General features: G+C 38.7%; 1 protein-coding gene across 9 annotated transcripts in view; it reads right to left on the bottom strand.

Annotated features, from left to right (window-relative positions):
• Positions 1–1,941: 1,941 nt before the first annotated feature.
• LOC140272418 (myelin transcription factor 1-like) overlaps positions 1,942–14,188 on the bottom strand; it is a 46,019-nt gene continuing 33,772 nt past the window's right edge. For 7 of the 9 annotated variants that reach the window (XM_072367857.1, XM_072367861.1, XM_072367865.1 and 4 more), the window contains 4 exons: positions 12,553–12,644; positions 10,813–10,916; positions 4,637–4,780; positions 1,942–3,029 (listed from right to left, as the gene is read on the bottom strand). In XM_072367857.1, the coding sequence (XP_072223958.1) occupies positions 2,886–3,029; positions 4,637–4,780; positions 10,813–10,916; positions 12,553–12,644 (484 nt within the window). In that variant the 3' untranslated portion in view covers positions 1,942–2,885. The remainder of the gene's footprint in view (positions 3,030–4,636; positions 4,781–10,812; positions 10,917–12,552; positions 12,645–14,188) is intronic. The other 2 variants (XM_072367860.1, XM_072367864.1) reach the window with 1 other exon arrangement.

Raw genomic sequence — 14,188 nt, 5'->3', positions numbered from 1 at the left:
TGGCAAACTAAACATGGACGTGGATGGCCTGTTGTGCTGCGCCCATCCAGAGCCAGTAAATGATGTTGTCTCCCTGAAAGAACAAGAACGGATCTGCCAGTTTATCAAACACCACTTACCTGGTACCGATCCTTTCATTCACGTCCCTGAAAGTGCTGTTGGTGCAATCATTGTTTTGAAAAAGTCTGCACGATGACATGGGTCATCTTGGTATGAACCGAACTCTTTACCTATCACGATCCAGATTTTTCTGGCCAAAAATGGCCTTTGATGTTGAGCAAAAAGTCAAAAAGTGTCACAGGTACGTTTGCAAAAAAATCCTGCCCGAAAGCGCCCCTTGTAAACATTCAGGTCACCAGACCCCTTGAGTTACTTTGCATTGACTTTCTGACAATTGAACCAGACCGCACTGGCACTAAAGATGTCTTCATCCTGACAGACGTCTTTACAAAGAAGAAGGTACGCTTCCTAAACACCAACAACATTCTGTCTTTTTTTCAATCTGGGTTAATAAACTGGCTAAATGGCTAAATCAGCTGGCAATTCATCTATTCACCTTAATGCCGACGACACAGTGCTCTATGCCACCGGCCCCTCCCCTGACATCGCTCTGGAAACACTCCAACAGAGCTTTCAATACTTACAGTCTGGCTTCGTTGCCCTTGGCCTATCCATAAACTCAAGCAAAACCAAGGTCATGTGGTTTGGTGAAATAAAGACAGATAATGTCTTATTTAGAGCCTGTATTGTCAATGCCCTGTTCTCTCCCCTTTTATGGATATAGGCGGATCTTGAGTCATCTAAATATCTTCTGAAGGACGCCGACTTTCACCAAACTGTTATCGGTGAGTAGATGAACGCATTTTATGCCAGAAAGAAGGTCCAGGTTTAAAAAAACAACCGAACTTCCCCTTTAAAGATCTCATAGTTGGATATTTTCCCAACAGAGCACTTTGCTCTCAGGCTGCAGGTTTCCTTGTGGTTCCCAGAGTTTCTAAAAGTAGAATGGGAGGCAGAGCCTTCAGTTATCAGGCCCCTCTCTGTGGAACCAGCTGCCAGTTTGGCTTCAGGAAGCAGACACCCTCTCTACCTTTAAGATCAGGCTGAAACTTTCCTTTCTGATAAAGCTTATAATTAGGGATGGCTCAGATGAGCCTGAAACATCCCATAGTTCTGCTGCTATAGGCCCAGCCTGCTGGGGGAGCTCCCATGATGCACCTCTCCTCCCTCTGCTCTCTTTACTCTCCATGTACATATGACATCATTGTTGTCATTAACTTGTGTTTCTCTCTCTCAGCAGGTATCTCTGGCCTGGTGTTACAGTGCTTGTTGTCCCCTCTTTCCTGTCCTCTCAGCCCCCAGCTGGTTGAGGCAGATGGACCCTTCCTGGTTCTGGTTCTGATGGAGGTTTCTTCCTGTTAAAAGGGAGATTTGTCTTTCCACATTCGCCTCGTGCATGCTCAGGACAGGGGGATGAGATTGAAGAGAAGTTTCAGTACAATGTGTTGGTTTCCTCAGCTAGGAAATCTTTAAATTGGCTCTGTATGAATTGGGCCATTTAGGAACTTAATTAATTTTGGTGGATTATGATTGACTTCAGTTGGACAGTATTTTTGAAGTGCCCTGAGATGACATTTGTTGTGATTTTTCACTACATAAAAAACTGAACTGAATTGAGCTGGCTATGCCATTAAGGACTTTGTATGTAAGGATTTAAAATTCTATTGCAAACTTTACAGGGAGCCATAACTGTGAAGGTAGGCCATAACTGGAGAGATGTGATCTCTCTTGGTCGTGAGTTACTGGCATTCAACCTCATTGTTGTGGGTCTGTCTGAATGAAGCTGTGAGGCCCATTAATGCAAAAATGACCAACATCAGAGGACAAAAGTGTCCTGCCATTGTGAATATTATCATATGATAGAATTACTCCACTCACCAATCACCATGGGTTAACGTTTATTTCAAGAGCAACTTAAAGACTAATCAATTTACAACCATCATTAACACATAGACGATACAAAATAAATATTCACCATCACTTTGTTTCTCATCACCAAATAAATAACAAATATGTGCAGCTCAATTTTCCTTGCGTATAGCAATGTACTCAAAATAGTTTGGGGAAATAAAAAGCAAAATGATATAAACAGAAGCACACGAAGAATCTTTACAAAATTATTTAGAAACTTTTAGTTACAAAATATTTGCACATAAAAAGATCCCATTACTTTAAATAAACAATAAGATATATAAAAGAATTCATAGTTGATATCTTAAAATATTTGCTCTTTGTTCAACTATGCAGAGAAAATTATCCCCTTCTCTTGATTATTGTTTAAAATTTTCTCAAGAAAGATTTTGAAATAATAACTTAAAAAACAGATAATGAATAATAAATAATTAACTTAAAATAATCCAACTGACATGAGTAAGTTAGTTATTAAACCAACATTTGCACAGGACTTAAATAGTTACACATCAATAGTAAAAATGAACCTACAAACTAGTCGTGGAGATGCAACAACACTATGTTCATGTGGAATACTATCAACATTATTGGGTGAAGATGGGATATGTTCACTATCTAAGATCAGGCTGTATACTGCACTTTGTTCTGCACTCACTTTATCTGTCTGCTCATATCTTTAGAGCCCTCCCACTTCCAGAGACAGTTCGATTCCAGGGGTGCCATCACACAGTTAACATTCACACTTCTGTTCACGCTCATACTGTCATAAAGTAACATGCAAACAAGAAACTAATGCAGATAACAGAGGACAAAGATCCAAATGAGAGGGTTTAATCACACAGTATCAAAAGGGTTTGGAAAGAAAGAGTGGTGCTGCTTCTGCGATGCATCTCCCAGAGTCCTCCTGCAGTCCGTCACACCTCGATGCCCTTTACAGCCTGGTTAATGGACTCCAGCAGAGCCCGGTTCTCAGGGTTCTGGTAGCAGTCTTTATCGGTAAACATGTGGGTGAGTGTCTCCACATAGCTATCAAAGTTCTGTTCTGATAGTGGCTCCTGCTGAACACACAAAAGTTCAGAGTCAAACATATTAGTTATTGAAGTATTAGAGGTAATAATGTGAACAGCTTGAGATTTGCCCAGCGTAGAGTATGAGGAGCTTTTTCCAATGATTGAATGACATGTCACCGTTTAACAGAAAAAAAAAAAGATTTCTCTATGTTAAAGAACTTTGGATCACTGATATTTTTTCTTTTTCTTGTCAGGAGCCTCTGTTCATTCATAAACCTGAATAGAAGCATATTTGTGTTTATAGCCCATATCAACAGGGGATCCCACACAGGCTGTCCCTAATAGGCCTAAAGTCACTATTACACTGAGTGGTTACAGCCGGTCTGTGTCTGTCAAGCCCATAATGTCTATATAATCAGCCTTTATTTAAAAGCAATTTGCAAAATTATTCACTCCCATTAGTATCTTCCTATTTCTTTGTGTCCTTCTTGAAATATGCAGACTTCTTTTGTGTACCTCTACTTGAAAATAGTATCTTCCAAGGTCTGGGAGCAGCTTTTCAAACTGAAGAGGTCAAACTGCCTCATCCCTCATGATGACTGCAAGTCTGACTCAAAATTTGCGTGTGATCCAGCCAGTCATTCCCCCATTTCATCTGTTGTATAAAAATATTTGAAAAAGTCTCTCTTTTGGGCATGTTGTAGTCCCAAATCTTGTGCCTTGGCTAGTGCATTTTCCTCTGCTATTGTGATGTTTCAGCCGTCTTTACTCTCCTTGTGGTTTTGGATGCTGACACATTGGGCTTCTTGACCACTACAAAGTCATGCTGTTGGAATAGATGCAGGATGTGGTTTAACTTTGTCCTGCTGAAATATGCAAGGCTTTCCCTGAAGAAGACGTCGTCTGGACAGCAGCAGATGTTGCTCTAAAGCCTGTTTATACCTTTCAGCGTTGATTGATGTGCAGCTTTCTGGTTCTCTTCTCTGCATGACAGAGCTTTAACCTGCATCTGTGGATGTTGCAGTGAACTGTGTTCAGACATTGATTCCTGGAAGTGTTCCTGAGCCCAGGCAGTGATTTCCAGGACAGAATCAGGTCTGTTTTAATGCAGAGCTGCCTGAGGGCCTGAAGGCCACAGACATCCAGGACTGATTATCAGCTGTGTTCCTGTTCACAGAGATGTCTCCAGATTCTCTGAATATTTTGATGATGTGATGTACTGTAGATGATGGAATATTTCAATTCTAAACCATTATTCAGAATTGCTCCATACTTTGCATTTCTTTGCAGACTGCTGAACCTCATCTTTACTTCTGAGAGACTCTGCCCCTCTAAGGTGCTCTTTTTAACCCTGTTGCCACTTGACCTTATTAGTTTCAACATGGTCTACCAGCTGTTTCTTTTTAGTACCACTTTTTTTTCATCTTTTCTCAACTTTTTTGAGACATGTTGCTCTGTTCAGATTTAAGATGAGCTGTTATTTCTAATAGAAATAATCAAATGTCTCACTTAACATTTGGTGTGTTGTAAATAAAATATAGGTTACTTTTTGTAAATTGGTAAATCGTTGCACTTGATTTACATTTTACACAACATCCCAACTTTTGGGGATTCGGGGCTGTAAAACTAACTGAAAGCATCTTGTGTATACTCACCATGGTGGGCAGGCGAATGTTAGCTAAGCTGTGGATCAAAGCCTGACTCAGGCCAGATAACTCCAGGAACAAGGCCTCATTCCTCTCCTCTATCTGTTTATTCTCCTCCTCCATGCTTTTCAGGTTCTTCTCCATGGAAGAAATCTAACAGACAGACATGTTAAAAGTAGCAGTCAGTGCGGAGAATGTTCTTTCTGTTGCAGCTCATCAACCTGGAGGGATAAAACCTCATCATTTCATTATTAGGGTCACCTGAATGATAGTGTTTGAATAATAAAGGAACTGAACTGATACAGATAAAATAAAGACATAAATGGACTCTCTGAGTCAGCATGCAAAGAAAAAAGACAGAAAGTCATTGATCTGAAATGCAAACTCAATGAATCTATGACGACGGCAATTAATGATTTAATGGAATATATAATTGTGGAAATTGAAATGGAAACTGTATACAGACCACCAGGATCATATATAGAAACCTTCAAAGACAAACTGGAAGAAGTAATGGACAAGCTAAACGAAAGGGAAACAAATATTATTTGTGGAGATTTTGATATTGACCTACTAAATGTACCTAAACATAATCTTACATCAAATTTTTAGATGCATTATGCAGCAGAGGTTTATTTCCACTGATCACTGAGCCGAGTAGGATAACATTGAATGGGGCAACACTAATTGATAACATTTCTGTAAATGACTTGCAAAGCTCTGCCAGAAGTGGGCTACTTATTAATGATATAACTGAACACTTACCAGTTCTTTTAGTGTATGATAGGAAAATAAAGGGAAAGGAGGACGATATACGTATTAGATATGTAAGGGTAAGAACTAATGCACTTTGGGATGATCTATTTAGAGAAGAGCGGAGAGGAGTTTATGTTGATGATGTCAAAGCTGAATATGAATCATTTCTAAATCGCTTTTTGTTATTGTATGACAAACATTATCCATGAATACCAAATAAACAAAACGGCAAATATAGTGACAAACTTTTGACTACAAAGGGCTTGCAAAACGCATGCAAGAAAAAAGAAAAACTTTGCAGAGACTTTATAAAACTTAGAACCAAGGCGTCTGAAAAGAAATACAAAATATATAAAAATAAGTTAACAGTTATAGTGAGACAAGCTAAGAGAGATTATTATAATAAAAAGCTATTAAAAAATAAAAAGTACCTGGAAAATTCTGAATGAAGTACCTGCCAATAATCTACAGCCCACAAGTAAAGCTGGTAGTTTTCATATTAATGATAGCAAGGTGGTCCTAAAAAACCTGGTGAACGAATTTAATTCATATTTTGTAAATGTTGGGCCGAACCCGGCAAAAACTATTAAACAACACGATAATGGACAAGCAGAAGGCGGTTGGAATGGGGAAAGTAAGTATTGCAATCTCTTTTTCTTTGAGAAGTGAATGAGAGCGAAAAAATTTCTATTGTGACGAAATTTAAAAATAAAGACTTCAATGAATAGCGATGAGATTGACATGACCATTATTAAAAAACCATTGACTGTTTAATTAAACCTTTAACTTACATTTTCAATCTGTCCTTTTCTACAGGTATTTTTCCAGACAGAATGAAAATTGCAAAAGTTATTCCACTCTTTAAAGCAGGACATAAACACAGTTTCATTAATTATAGACCGGTATCATTATTGTCACAATTTTCTAAAGTATTGGAGAAACTGTTTGCAATAAAATTGGATTATTTTATTGAAAAAAATTAATTGTTAAGCGACAGTTAATTTGGTTTTCAAAAAAAATCGGTCCACAAGTTTTGCCTTAATGAAATTAACAAAAGAAATTACCACAGCAAATGAAAGCAAGAAACATACAATTAAGGTTTTTATTGATTTAAAAAAGTGTTTGATACTATTGACCACAAAATTCTTATTTCAAAATTATTTTCGTATGGGGTGACGGGCGTGGTTTTAAGCTGGGTGCAAAGCTATTTGGATAGCAGAAAACAAAATGTGCACTTTTCTGGTAATATATCTGATTATATGAACATTGATTGCGCAGTCCCACAGGGTTCAGTATTGGGGCCCAAACTTTTTAATTTATATATTAACGATATATGTAAAGTTTCAAAATCACTACAGTTTGTGTTGTTTGCCAACACAACGTTTTTTTGTTCAGGTGAACAGTTAAAAACGCTTGCAAAAGGTATAGAAAATGAAATGGTGAAATTGAAAAAATGGTTCGATGACAATAAGTGGTCCCTAAATTTGAACAAAACTAAGTTCATGATTTTTGGCCATCAAAGAAGAGAGGCTAATATATTACTTTCTTTAGATGGAGTTTTTTTTTTATAGAGTTTTACAGAATTCAGGTTTTTAGGTGTGATGGTTGATGATAAATTGACATAAAAATTGTGAAAGCTCATATAGTAAAATCAAAAGTGAGTAAAAATATTTTTCTTCTGAATAAGGCTAAGTATATATTAAATTATAAAGCAAAGAGAATTTTATATTGCTCACTGATCTAGCCTTATTTAAGTTATTGTGCTGCAGTTTGGGGTAATACACACTCTACCAGTATGATTCCTCAATTTTTCTTACGGAAAAGAGCAGTCAGACTTATTCATAATGTTATAGAGAACACACCAATAGGTTATTTATTGAATCAAGAGTACTGAAACTCGATTATTTGGTCAAACTACAGACACTCGCAGTCATGTTCATGACAAAATTTTAAATATTACCAGAAAATTTACAAAATTCGTTCAGTTTTAGTTCTAATAATGAAGACCATCGCACCAATTTGCTTTAAAACAGATGTGTACTTCTGTTGCTGGAGTTAAGCTGAGGAATTCCTTACAGAATGATTTCAAGGGCTATTTGAACATATTTCAGTTTTAAAAAATATTTAAAGACGAAGAGTTGCATCGTATGAAACAAATAGGATTTATATCGTGTATGACTGATGTGACAAATGATTAACGTTTGAGTTTCTCTTTGTATTTTTTTGTTTTTTCTCCTTAAGATGTTAACGTTGTATCGGGTAACTGTAATTGTGCAGACCACTTCTATAGATTCATTTTATCCTGAGGGAGGGGCAGGTAAAATAAGATGCTCCTTTCTGGTCATGGAATATGTTTTATTTTCAATGTTTTATTTAATTTCAAATAAAGAAATGAAATTAAATGAAGTAGTTAATTATTCAGAATTATTAGTCATTTAAAATTCCATGTGACATGAACACACAAACTCTCTGAGCTGTGGCCTAAAAGCTACCATGTAGTTCTGTGTAACATGTGTCCTTCTTGTGATTTTCATCGCTGTGCACATTTTGTGTGTCTGCAGTAGTTCTGACATAACGCTATTACTGGTGTTAGCTTTCCTTATTGGATGCACTTGTGCAGTTGAAGAAACTGAACTTCACTGATGCTTCTGTGACAACCAGCGTAATTGCGTGTGGTTCTTATTTTGGACAGAAACATAATGTTCCCAGATCCTTCTGAGCAGCTCCATCCACATCAGGCTGCCATGACAACGTTGCATGAGAGTGAGGGACACGTGAAGATGGAATGATGATATAAAGCCGGACACAGCCTGGAACAGTGGGCTGCATGTCTCTTTATTTTATCTGATATTCTATCTTCCATGACTTTCATGGGCTGCATTGCCTCACAGTAAGAGGGTTCCTGGTTCAAATCCCATCTGGGGCCTTTCTTTGTGGAGTTCTCATTGTTCTCTCTGGTTATTCCAGCTTCTCTTCACAGCCCAGAGACATGCATGTTAGGTAATTAGTGATTATACTTTGCCCCCAGATGTTAATGTGCATGGTTGTTTGTCTTCTTTGTAGAAAATATTTGATAGAAAATGGATGGATGACTGTCTTGCCCTCTCTCTCCAGCTCCAACATCTGTGGCATCAAAAATTGTAGCTTCACTTTATGTGTCATATGGCTGATAACCCAAAAGCTGATTTTGTTGGGGTTTAAAGGCTTTTGGTTTTCTGGATTTCTTATTCTGTTTTCTTGATTAGTCACTTGTTTCTTTTAGGTTGTTTTTGCAGTCTGTGTTGTTCAGTCTTTAGTTGTCATGGTTACATTCATGCTTGTTATTTACTTGGGTCAGTAGTCTTGTGTTGGTTAAGTCATGTTAGCTTCTTGTTTCACACTCTCACTTCTAGCTCCCTCAGTATCCCTGCTCTAGTCATCAGTTCCACACACTCACCTGAGCTCCCTGTTTTCCCTCAGTCATTGTCAGATCCTTGCTCTCGTTTCTCTGTTCGATCCTAGTTCGTGCACTTAGATTCAGTCAGGTTTTGTTTTGTCACAAATGTAGTTTAATGGTGTTCTGGCTCCACCCCGCTTTTTGTTACCTTTTCCTTAATAAAACAAGTTTAATTTTCCTTTACCTCCTGCCTGAATCACGTCTGCATTTGGCTCCTTCTCCTCTCGCCACCATCAGTCCTGACAGATTTTTAAGCATTATGTTCTGTTTTGTGTCCTGTTTAATATTGCAGTTGTAAAACACCTAGAACTTCGTTATACACTCAGAAATGGACCAAATGGATGGCATTTACATAGCTCTTTTCTAGTCTTATCAACAAATCAAAGCACTTTACACAACAAGCCCCTTTTAACCACAAATGACTGGCACGCTACAGAACTGTGAAAATAACGTAGGCTAACATTAGCAATTCAACAGCATCCTGGCTCAGTTCTCCACTGGTTCTCCTGAACCAGTCTATCAGACTCAAAAGTATGAGGATTTGGTCTGTCATGTTCGTGCTTATTTGCATTTTCTTTTATCTCAAAGCAAAACTCCGAGTGGATCCATATCTTAATGTTAAACTTGTTCTACCTTGACTGCTTGTCCCCATACTATATCACTGCTGCTTTCAAAAACCTAGTTTTTGCTGCTTATTCCTACATGTTAAGCTCCAGGTTGCACTTTAAACCAACAGAACCCTCATCCCTTTTGGGCTGCAGCATAGTCCTGTGGAAAGGAAAGTTCAACCTCTTTAAAAGGTTTTATATATCAACACAAAATAAAAAATCGTCTGAACCTGATCAACAACAGCACACAACGTATTACACCATGTCATTACTAACTGAACAAAAGCTAAGACAAAAAGTTGAGGAAGGATGTGTAAAACTAAGTGAACCCCTGATCCAGCAGCTTCAGCAGCAGTGAGTGAGAAACTAAGTGAACCCCTGATCCAGCAGCTTCAGCAGCAGTGAGTGAGAAACTAAGTGAACCCCTGATCCAGCAGCTTTGGCAGCAGCTTCAGTAGCAGTGAGTGTAAAACTAAGTGAACCCCTGATCCAGCAGCTTCAGCAGCAGCTTCAGCAGCAGTGAGCTGCAGTAATGGTTTCCTGTGTGACGTTATCAGTCTCTCTCATGGTTGTGGAGGAATCTTGGCCCACTCTTCTCTCCAGCGTTGCTTCAGCTCATTGAGGTTTGCAGCATTGGTTTCTGCACAGCTCTCTTAAGGTCCCACCACAGCATCTCAGTCAGGCTGAGGTCTGGACTCTGACTGGACCATTGCAACACCTTGATTCTTTTCTTTTTCACACATTCTGCTGTAGATCTGCTGCTGTGTTTGGGATCATTGTCCTGTTGATGAGCCAGTTTCAGCCCAGCTTTAGCTGTGGGACAGATGGCCTCACATTTGACTATAGAATACTTTGGTATCCAGAGGAGTTCATGGTGGACTCAATGACTGCAAGGTGCCCAGGTCCTCTGGCTGCAGAACAAGCCCCGATCATCAGCCCTCCATCACCGTGCTTGACAGCTGGTATGAGGTGTTTGTGCTGATATGCTGTGTTTGGTTTTGCTGCTGTGCTGATTAGTGAGTGAATAAGATGCCAAATGAACAGGAACCTTCCAAAAACATGGCCATCATCCAACAAACATTCTGATTAAATTCAATTGAGAAATTGTGCTTTAACCCTTGTAACAAATCAGTGGCTTTATCAGGCCTGAAATCCACTTACTACTTCTTACTTTATAGCAAACAGTTGAGTTGCTTCTACAGTATTTGTTGAATACTATAGAGCTTGGAACCAACAGAATACAAGTTGCTCCTCTATTTTAGTTTTTCATACCATTAATCATGGGAAAAACTTGCAGCACAATTCAGCTTTACTCCATATTTAGTTCTGTTTTTGGATATGTCTCAGATCGTATTGCTCACTGTGAGCTGAGGAACTAGACTCACCTGAGTGTGCAGATTCATCATGTCAGCCTCCATCTCTGAGTTGGACTCATTCAGCTCATTTATCTCCTTGTTGAGCTGCTTGATATCTTCATCATTGTCCAAAACTGAGTGACAGTTATAACACACAGTTAGCAAACATATTATAAAGACAACTGTCAGTCCACCCACATACTGTTACACATGTCTATAAAGGTTACACTTACAGATGTATGTATTGCCAGTCAGTGTTTTAAAAGGCAGAAAACATCAAGTGTGTTCTAATGTTATTAAAGTAAAATCAAACAGAACAGACCCCTAAAAAAACATATGGACTCATAAAGAAATAATATTTTTTGATCCCTCTAAATTTGACCATTTGCCCCTACTACAAGTGTGTGTCTATGCAGACAAATTGACTTCTCTCTGCATTTCCTTTGTTGCTTGGGTTGCATCCTATGGCCAAAGCCACTGGCCAACATCAGAATACTGTGATCTGTTCAAATTGCTCTGTCCTCCCTCTGCCTTGCTCTCTGGCTGAGCCTCAGACACACAAATTAAGGCTCAGTCTGGTAATCAGGTGCCTTACGGTGGGGTTGCCAGATTTTTAACAAGAACCAAGAAGAAAGCACATTACCCACATTTCAGCCTCCTTACAGTGGCACCCAGCATTTTTAGAAGTGATTTTAAGATGTTACTATTGACTTTTAAAGCTCTTTGTGGCCTTTCACCTTCTCATTTGTCTGACCCATTCGTAAAACATGAGCCTCTACATACACTGAGATCCTCTGGTGGAGGACATTTACTTGTTCCAGAGACATGATTTAAGTACAAGGTTTAAGAGGTCAAAGATGCTAAACTCTAAAGAGCCTTTCCTGATTTTTCTGGTGAAGTTTTTATTGATTGATTAGTAAACTGTCCCACTATTTTATTTTGTTGTATCGATTTGTTCCAAGATGTTTTTATATGATTTTAGTTTAATCTGGAGCTATGTGAAGCATATTGTGTTGAATACGGAATCCCGGAAAGTCAAGTAAAGGAAAAAATGTTAGTCATCCATTTTATAATTCTCCCCATTATTCTTTCACTCTATGAACACTGAACGGTAAATGAAAAAAAGAAAGTGAGTCTAATTTATTTGTAAAGTGCACCTAACTGAACCACTACCCTCTGGTAGATTTCAGTGTACAATCAAAAGTCTGGACCCGGGACACCATTGCACCATGATCTAAATAGAATCAAAAGGATTTGTGTCTTGTATGGGGTTTTGACCGTGACATGTTTTGTGCTGATGTATGCAAAAGCTCATGGGAATATAGATTTTTCTTTTAAGTCTAGTAGTTTAGTAGTTTTGTAATAACTTCTTGCTTTTCAGGGCTCTTAAAGAGAGGAGAAAAAAGTTATTTGATCAGACTTAGAAAGTGGATGACCAGAATTTTGTCTTCTTTGCTTGCCTCTTGGTGCTCTTGTAGTTGAGTGTGCGAAGGTGTGGCGGTGCATATTTGTGCTTTAGAATATGATCACTTTGATTTATTATAATTTTTTGTATTGTACAGCCGACGGAACATTCCAGACAGTTTCAGCACCACTGCTGCTCCATCTGGCTTGCTTAGTGAGCAGAGGAGCAGGGACCAAATTTGAATATTGAGTTTGCAAATGATGACTGAAATCATTTTCTTAGTATGCCTTTAAAATTTTGAATGATAAAAATGTTTTGCAGACATATAGTACAGTATTAGAGTGGAAACAATATGGTCCTCTTACCGTCACTTGCTCTGAACTTTGCTGTTATGTACTCGTCTCCAGGGAGCTTTGCTCTCTTCTTGTTGGCTGATGCTCTGGGACAACCTGACAGACTGAAAGAAGTAACTGATTTGCATCAAAAAGCACCTACATGTTGCATTCTGACAAAGCTGAAAATATCCTGCCATTTACCATGAGTGTGTTAGGTTTCTTTACATACTGTATATAGTCAGGGCATGTCTACAGCAACCTTGAAACCAATATGAGCGAGAGCCATTGAACTGAAGCCATGCTGGCTCAGACTTTGCCCGGATTATCAAGGTTTGCATTAGGCATTAGAGCTTCAGAAAGGTGCAATGAAGAGGAGACCACCAAACAACGACTCACAGCTCTGGCAACTGTAGCCAAATTATATATCGCTGACACACGAGGCACCAACAATATATATTTATAGCGGACACACGTAGCGTGATGTGATAAGATATAAGGATTTATCCGAAAGTTCTCACTATCTGAATATTATCCTTGTCCTTATTTTACCTTGTTTTAGGGCACCACCTTCAATCGAAGGAAAAAGACAGAATCTTACGATTCTGGTATGTTAAATTAGTAATCAATTATTAATTAATAACTAATAAATTCCAGTCTCATATAGTCGCTACTCGTGAATTCTCGTTTTGTTGGACTCACACATACGTAAAGAACACATACACAAAGCCGGTTGATTTTATATAGGTATATATATATATGAACCATTTATTAAAATGATATGACCAAAGACATGAACCTTAAGACAACAGGAGAAATGCTTTGAATATGGATGATTATATAAGAAACACTTAGTGAATTGAAAAGAACTAAGGGGAGGGGATGGATGGATACCGGAATCATTCAAATAGTTGAGCTTTGTTACTATTTGAATTTAAAAGCTAACAGCTTGGATTAGTTTATCATTTTAACAGCAAATTCTCTCGACACCCACCGCATACCGTCTGAAATGTAAGAACAGGGCAGATCTTACGGTTAGGTCAGCTCCGAACCACCGGTCATCGCCAGCGGGTCCCACTGGGTCTCTCTCGGTTCCGCGTCTCGCGGCCTTCGTTGTGGTTGACTTTCAGGGACTGGACCGGTCGCTTTCCTGCGCCGGAGAATAAGCCTTCCTTCTGGTAGCTTGAAGACGAGCGGGGTAGTGTGTCTGAATTCACCGCAAATAATGATAAAATTGTCCAAGGGTGGAGTTGGTTTTGGTTGCTGATCAACTCTGATGAGGTGAACTTAAATTCACCACAGATTGACAAAAAGGTTGACAAGCTGAATGCTGGCTCCTTTTGGTGATAAAAAAATAGGAGAGGATGCTGCAGCAGCAGAGTTTTAAACGTGCTATAGAGAGGAGACAGGATGACGGACGAACAAAAACGCAAAATGTGTCTTTCTACTACATTCTTCTCTTTCTGTCTCTGTTCGGACCTTCTTCTTCCATCTCATCTTCCTCTCCTGCCATTTTCAAAGACTCTCCGCCAGACTCTCATTCCATCAATTAGAGCTCTCTGCTCTTCATCTTCTCTACTGATCTGGACCTTCAATATTCTCTTTCAATATTCCGTCCATATTTTGTTCAAGAACTTATGCGAGCTTATGCCATGACTGACTTTTCCTC

Source organism: Leuresthes tenuis, unplaced genomic scaffold (genome assembly GCF_036924035.1).
Source record: "Leuresthes tenuis unplaced genomic scaffold, fLeuTen1.0.hap1 SCAF_16, whole genome shotgun sequence".
Lineage (NCBI taxonomy): Eukaryota > Metazoa > Chordata > Actinopteri > Atheriniformes > Atherinopsidae > Leuresthes > Leuresthes tenuis.
This window is presented reverse-complemented; position numbering and strand designations above follow the sequence as displayed.